Below are 8,296 nucleotides of genomic sequence, written 5' to 3'. Positions count from 1 at the left end.
TGTGCTGATGCACTACATGTCTCCACATGTGTGCAGTAGCCTAGCTCTAGTGTGCATACATTGGTTTGTTTGTTGCTTTGTTTATTTATTTTTTCTTGGTGAACAGGAGTACCTCTAAATTATGGAGTAGCAGTCCCCTTTCTCTCCTAAAGAAAAAATAACATCTGTCCGCCAAATGGAGAGCTTAGTGGTATTGTATAATTAATGGTAAAAGCCTCCAGAGCCAACCATAAAATATACATCTACTAGTCTGGACCTTGATAACAAAGAGAGAGAGAATGTGGAGGGAGGAGACGAGAGGGAGGGTGAGAGAGACAGCCAGTGAGGTAGAGAGAGAAGGAAAGAAGAGTTTGAGGGAAAAGGTTGAAAGGAAGCACATAAGTATATTTATCTCTTTGTAGCAGTGAGTGGATTGAAGAAGGGGTCAGTGAAGATATCGTACGGTCACAAACGGACTCTCTGAAACTGTGAGTCTCACGTGGTACCCCTCCAATCCTCACATTCATCCAACCCCAATCTCTATCCTTCTCCAATACCACACTGCCCCTTACACTACCCTCCAACTTCCCCTGGGGCTGGAAGTGTACAAGGCCCCTGCGTTGACTCCACAGTGTCATTGGGTGGCTGGTGATGTGTCATTGGGAGGCTGAATTTGCGGGTGTAAAAATCTCGGTTTTGAGGTAAATAGTGTCGTGAGTGTTATATCTGAGTGCTGATTCAAGTGGGGTTAACACCAGTGGGAGTGAAATTGACAAAACATGCGGTGAATAAACAAAGTGTTATCCAGGTGGTGTTGCTATTACTGAACTGTGTTGAGTTCATTTCCATTAACTGTCTTGGAGTGAAAAAGACACGGGAGGGGTCTCATGATCATATTTCCCAGCATGCTTTGTTGCAGGTTTCTTTTTTATAATAGTTTGTTTTAATAGCTATGTTTCTGCATGCACATTGATTGATGAATTGATCTTATAAAACACAAAGATAAATAACATACATTTTTCTAAACCAATCCAATCTGTAAAACGTATTTCCCCCATTATTGAGCTGGTTGTTCCATTTTAAGGTTTAGGTAGGGTCATTTAGAGATATTCTCTACATTGGCAGTCATTTCAACTGCAGATTGCGGGTGATGCCAAGTTCAAATTGTTGGATAGTTTTTAACTCCGGCTAGATTCCAATAGGAATTATATAACACGTTACAAGCCAGCATAATATGACTTGCCAATGTGACTACTGCAGTAGTCTGAAACTGCAGTAGTTTCAGACTACAATATTACGATAAAACTAGGCTGTTGAAGAATGGTATTGTCAACAATACATTTTTATTGTAATCTAATTATGATAAAATATTATTTTAGACACTCACTTGGTGAAGGCTACAGGAATGACATCCATTAATGCAACAACCATCTCTCTGTCACTAACAAACACAGTCAGGGGTGGTACAGGTACCTCTAAAATCCACTCGAAAGGCAACCTGGAAAATAATTATGTAAATAAGGCTTTACACCCTACAATGTTAAAACAACACCCAACAACGTGTTACACCACAGGTGTTAATTCTCAAACACTGAAAAGTGTAAAAGCATCAGTTCTAATAAAGAATGGAATGGAATCCAGATCGATTTATAATTGGTCAGGTGAGAACATGCAGAACCCTGGACCTCGACACCAACGCAGCATCTGATTGGCTGTCAGGGTTGAACAGGAAGACAGGGTGGAGGTCCTTCGCTAAGGGTAGCGTAATGTAACCCTAACCTATTGAAAATACTCACACACACAACTCACTGACAGACAGAAATAATCTGCTGCTCTGAGGATATAACCATCACACATACACACTCACCATGAAGCCAAATTGTAAATTAAAGTGTGATTCCTTGTTCTATGATTGTTGTCCACCCTAAATGTAATTTTTTTGTACCTAAAAATGCATATTGCTTACACAGACACACACAGATGTGTGCGGAAACAAACACTGCAGACCTCCCTGGGTTATCATCATGTGGTGCTGGGCCTAGACTTGGGTCAATAATTCCCAACTGCTTTGTTCATTGATTACTGATTGAAAAATGATTGTCTGAGGAGTAAACACAGGAGCACTCTGCCTAAGGGTCAGAGGGGAATACAGATCCACTTAGATTTACAACTGGACTGATAGAGAATGTGTGTGTGTGTGTGAGAGACAGGGAAATAGAGTGAGTGTGTGTATGTGCACGCACAGGGTATTACAGAGGCATAAACATCTGTGTAGATTCATGCAAGATGGGTTATAGGACCTCACGTTGTGCAAGGGGGCATTGTCATGCTGAAACAGGAAAGGGCCTTCCCCAAACTGTTGCCACAAGGTTGAAAGCACATAATCGTCTAGAATAACATTGTATGCTGTAGCATTAAGATTTCACTTCCCTGGAACTAAGGGACCTGGCCCGAACCATGAAAAACAGCCCCCGACCCTTATTCCTCCTCCACCAACTTTACAGTTGGCACTATGCATTGGGGCAGGAAGCGTTCTCCTGGCATCCGCCAAACCCAGATTCGTCTGTCAGACTGCCAGATGGTGCAGCGTGATTCATCACTCTAGAGAACCCGTTTCCACTGCTCCAGAGTCCAATGGCGGCGAGCTTTACACCACTCCAGCCAACGTTTGGCATTGTGCATGGTGATCTTAAGCTTGTGTGCGACTGCTCAGCCATGGAAACCCATTTCATGAAGTTCCCGACGAACAGCACTTGTGCTCATTCCTTCCAGAGGCAATTTGGAACTCGGTAGTGTGTGATGCAATCAAGGACAGATGATTTTTACGTGCTTCAGCACTTGGTGGTCCTGTTCTGTGAGCTTGTGTGTCCTACCACTTCGCGGCTGAGCCGTTGTTGCTCCTAGATGTTTCTACTTCAAAACAGCACTTCAATTGACCGGGGCAGCTCTAGCTGGGCAGAAATTTGACGCTGACTTGATGGAAAGGTGGTGATGATGGTGCCACATTGAAAGTCACTGAGCTCTTCAGTAAGTCCATTTGACTGCCAATGTTTGTCTATGGAGATTGCATGGTGGTGTGCTAAATTTTATAGACCTGTCAGCAACAGGTGTGGCTGAAATAGCCAAATCCACAAATTTAAATGACTCTCACAAACCAATCTGGCCCCATCTGACACAATAACCTGGATTATAGTGACACCTGCTGGAAACCACTTAACACAAATTATGCTGGTAAATATTTCGATGCTGGTAACAACTGAACATAACAACCCTGAGAACCACCAGAACCTGTTAGCGTCAATTGAGACAAATCAGTGTGAGAAAGAGAGACAACGCATTGATCCACTCCTTTAATTCATCAACAACATTCTGTGCAAATACTCTACAAATAACACACACGAAAAGCATTCACGTGCATGCGCACAAGCACACCTCAAAAGAGGAATTGATGGTTGATCATACAAGCACCCAGCCATGATTATCAGTCTTTCACATAACAAAAGAAATACAAATCCCTTTACACAATTACACACACTCAAACAAGAGACCACAGAACACAAGGGCAACTTAATTCACAATCTGAAATACACATCTCATAATCATTATTTTGAGAAAAAATACATAAATGTATTAGAATTTAAAATAGTATTTGCATACAAATATTGAAATTGTTAACATAAAAAAAATGTGTCTTTAACAATTTTGTGTCAGCTCTTCTCTATGCTTATATGGTTACATTGATAGCTGGTTTCTACATGGTAGACTGTCCATTCTCCTATTCAACTCTAAGTACCAGACATAAAAGTCTTTAGTCAATCCCCTAATGTGCATATTACCACGTTAACCATTTCAGTGTCACGACATACGTAGAGCGCTAGTTTTTCCTCCTATGAAGTCCCGGTGCATAAGAATGTCGTACAAAATTAAAAATACAAAACATCAGAAGAAACTAAAAATACACACAACACAGGAGGCTGCTGAGGGGAGGACGGCTCATACTAATGTCTGGAACGGAATTCATGGAATTGCATCAAATACATGGAAACTGTACGTTTGATGTATTTGATACCATTCCATTAATTCCGCTCCAGCCATTACCACGAGCCTGTCGTCCCCAATTAAGGTACCATCAACCTCCTGTGACATAACTATTGAAGTGCCTTGTGGGTAGTCATTTGTACCCAACAATCAAGATGACAGAAAGAGAAACAAAGAAAAAGGTTTACATGAAAAACACTGGTAGGACAGAATGCAGTAACATGGCTACCGCTGTAAACTCTGTGTGCTTCAAGAAGATGCACAAGGCTTTTCACGTCTCGATTTTCAAAGCATTAAGCTAAGAACATTAACCACTTCATAGTTAAGAACACTACAACAATATAGAAGACAATTAAATGCATTCTACAAGTACCAATATCACTCCATAAAAACACAACCTTATGGAACAAACCTTGGAAAGCTTTTCAGAATTCACAGATAAATTGGGAAACTAAATGCATAGAAACTGTAAATGACTTGGCAACTTGAAATACTTTTATTTCTATGACAGAATTTAAGTAATTTTGGACTGACCAAATAGTTTCAAATACATGCAATTTAAAAAGTTACATTTCTTTTGGACATCCGAGCAACCTTGAAGGAATTTTATTTGAGTCAGATAAGGATGTTCATTTGATAGGGACGATATACAAAACCTTGCCAGGAGCATATCAAACTGACAATCTCTTAGAAAAAAAGAAAGGATTGGAACCAAGACTTAAAAAGAACTGATGTTGGCACAAGATGGAGGGAAAGGTGGAGCATAACTAATGAAATTAATGTTAACGAAAATGCTTAACCCAGTATAAACCAATCTATAGAATTGATGATACAGTACAAGAGACAAAATTCACAAATTCTACAGCACAACAGCAGAGTCATGTCCCAAGTGTAAAACTATAATGGGTGTGTTCTGGGCGTTTGTAATATTCAGAACGGATATCAGATTCAATTTGCCATTAACAATGGACAGAGTGCATGGACGCTTGGACACTGGACGCTTGGGATGAGGAGTAGGGTTGATCCGAATGTTCTGACCTCACAACGGCAGTCAAGCACCCAAGCTAACTGGCTAAAGTTGGCTAGCTACTGTACTTCGACATAAATGAGAGAACACCCCATTCTGAACATTTTATTTCACCCTAGCAGAGCTGGTTAGGGTGTTTTCATGTTGTCTAGAGCGTTGGTGACCGTAACTGTGCTGCCGGCAACAACTGAATTACGGTTTTTGCTGATGTTTACTGACACCGTTCATATTCAATGGGTGTTTGTAAAATCATCAGTTATTCTGCACTCAGACCAGAGTGCTCTGAAATCGGATATCCAGAGTGAATTTACAAACGCATCCAATAATCCAGTCTTTTTTTGTAGGCGGAGCTAGAAAGTTGGCTGTCAGAAGTATTACAATGTTACTCTTAATCCGTCAGTATGCATATTTCAAGACATGGAATATAGGGGTGTTGAGATACCCAATGATACGATTATTTTCTTTTCTCAAAGCACTGGAGATGGGGGTGTGTGCTAATGGGTCTGGGCAGGTGTGATGTAGTTGATGTTTGTGTGATGTTGTCCGTTGTGTGCTTTGTAAAACATCAAATAAAATTAAATCTTACAACAACAAAAAAGAAGATTCACAATGCTCTAGCTTGAGGAAGTAAGAGCTAAACTCACGTACTGAATGGATGTAGGTGTGATTGTTGTTTTAACGGTTGGGAGTAACCTCATTAAGACCGGAGTGGAAAAGCAAGACTCTGGGATACAGTAAACAGTAAAACAACATGTTTTCAACATTAAGACAACATGATGAAGTTGTCTTAAGACCAGAGGCTGTAGTTTGTCAGTAAGTCCAGTTTATCTTCTTTCATCTCTCTAAAGCCCTTTAGTTGTATAGTAAGTCAGCTACAACAAAACTGGGCCACAACTATTAGTCTATTTTAAGACGTCATTTACATGATGCTCTTAACCCCTTCAGTGACATATACCTGCCGTTGGCTGCTTTCTAAAACCACTGTAGTTTCCCTGGGCATCTGGACATAGCACCCTCCTCTTCTCTTCGTACAATTCTCCTATTCGGAATGTTTCTTGCGTTGCTGCTATAATGCATTACAATATCTAGGAATATCCAGCCATATACAACTCATCCTTGTATTGGAACATGTCCCTTTGCCATTCCCTGAGTGGTTTGTCTGTCTATAGCACAGTCTGAAATGGCACCCTACTCCCTAGTGCACTACTTTTGGCTGGAAGTGCACTGTATGGAATCGAGCACCATTTCAACTTGCCCTCCGTCTATCTCAGTACATGGATTCACTGTCTCTGAGGTTTCCAAACGGCAGACTGAAGGTGCTGCCCAGTCTCTTGGTGACTCCTCCCCCTTCCCTGTTTTTCTTCCTGTTCCAGTTGAGTAAGGAGACGGAGCTCTGGGCCTTAGCCCCACCCATGGACCGTTGCCAAGCGTTCTCTTTGTCTCCACTGGGGGAGAGCATCACTGACCTCCTCTCCACCTGAACAAACACAACACACATTACTGATGACCCAAAGCACTCACACACATGCAGACACAGTAATACATACACACAGACAAAATCACTCGAACGCACACACAACTACCTGTGTTTCGTGTGTGTGCAGTGCTATGAAACATACCTGTGTGTCGTGTGTGTGCAGTGTGATGACGCCGAGCTCCACTCCTCGGTCACTGCAGCTCTTCAGGTTGTGAACCACCTCTCCATGTTTAGCCCACTTACAGTTCTCTCCATCCACCGCCACGATGTAGTCCCCCTCTCTCAGACCTGCCTCCTGAGAACACACACATACACAGTATATTTCAGTGGGGCATGAAATACTGTACATTTTCAGTTTGAGGAAATAGGAATAATAGGAATGCAAAGGAGGGTTAAGACGAGAGACAGGGTACTACCATCTCACCTCAGCACATCCCCCCGGCACGACTCCAGCCACCAGAACAGGAGAGTCTCCTCTGAGAGTTAGCCCCAGACCGCCCTCCCCTCGCTGGAGACACACCAAACGCACCGGCCCCCAGCGCGCCCGTGCACAGAACACTGACAAGGGACCCTGCAGGGGAGACAGCGAGAGACCATCTTCATTATAGAACTCATCATTCATTTAAAAAACATCACCATCAAAATCAGTCAGTCATCGGCGTCCTCATTTACATTTAACTCATTTAGCAGACGCTCTTATCCAGAGCCACCTACAGTTAGTGCATTCATCTTAAGACGGCTAGGTGGAATGAACATCATCCTCGTCCTCATTGTCACCATAATCAGTCTTACCATTTGTATTTTATTTATTTAACTAGGCAAGTCAGTTAATTAAGAACAAATTCTTATTTACAATGATGGTCTGCCAAAAGGCTTCCTGCGGGGACGGGGGCTGGGATTAAAAATAAAAAATATACGACAAAAAAAGAATACAAGAGGAACACCACAACACTACATAAAGAGAGACCTAAGACAACAACATAGCATGGCAGCAACACAAGACAACATTGCATGGTACCAACACAACAGGGTAGCAGCACAAAACACGGTACAAACATTATTGGGCACAGACAGCAGCACAAAGGGCAAGAAGGTAGAGACAACAAAACATCATGTGAAGCAGCCACAACTGTCAGTAAGAAAGAGAGTGTCCATGATTGAGTCTTTGAATGAAGAGATTGAGATAAAACTGTCCAGTTTGAGAGTTTTTTGCAGCTCGTTACAGTTGCTAGCTGCAGTGAACTGAAAAGACGAGCGACCCAGGGAGGTGTGGTTTGGGGACCTTTAACAGAATGTTACTGGCAGAACGGTGTTGTATGTGGAGGATAAGGGCTGCAGTAGGTATCTCAGATAGTGGGGAGAGGCCTAGAGGGTTTTATAAATAAGCATCAACCAGTGGGTCTTGCGAAGCGTATACAGAAATGGCCAGATTACAGAGGAGTATAGAGTGTAGTGATGTGCCCTATAAGGAGCATTGGTGGCAAATCTGATAGCCGAATGGTAAAGAACCGCTCGATAGCACCCTTACCTGTCGATCTATAAATTACATCTCAGTAATCTAGCATGGGTAGGATGGTCATCTGTAATCAAAGCGATTACGATAGAGGAAACCAAGTCTAGATTTAACCTTACCCTGTAGCTATGATAAGTGCTGAGAGAAGGACAGTGTACCATCTAGGCATACTCCCAAGTACTTGTATGAGGTGACTACCTCAAGCTCTAAACCCTCAAAGGTAGTAATCACACTTGTGGGGAGAGGGGCATTCTTCTTACCA

At 42.2% G+C, this 8,296-nt stretch overlaps 1 protein-coding gene across 1 annotated transcript in view; it reads right to left on the bottom strand.

The window, feature by feature from the left end:
- Positions 1-3,314: 3,314 nt before the first annotated feature.
- Positions 3,315-8,296, bottom strand: part of LOC129855493 (rhophilin-1-like) — a 60,307-nt gene continuing 55,325 nt past the window's right edge. The window contains exons 13-15 of the mRNA XM_055923209.1: positions 6,946-7,092; positions 6,664-6,816; positions 3,315-6,521 (exon numbers count right to left, since the gene is read on the bottom strand). Coding sequence (XP_055779184.1) covers positions 6,312-6,521; positions 6,664-6,816; positions 6,946-7,092 — 510 coding nt within the window. The 3' untranslated portion in view covers positions 3,315-6,311. The remainder of the gene's footprint in view (positions 6,522-6,663; positions 6,817-6,945; positions 7,093-8,296) is intronic.

Source organism: Salvelinus fontinalis, chromosome 5 (genome assembly GCF_029448725.1).
Source record: "Salvelinus fontinalis isolate EN_2023a chromosome 5, ASM2944872v1, whole genome shotgun sequence".
In the NCBI taxonomy this organism is placed as follows: Eukaryota; Metazoa; Chordata; class Actinopteri; order Salmoniformes; family Salmonidae; genus Salvelinus; species Salvelinus fontinalis.
This window is presented reverse-complemented; position numbering and strand designations above follow the sequence as displayed.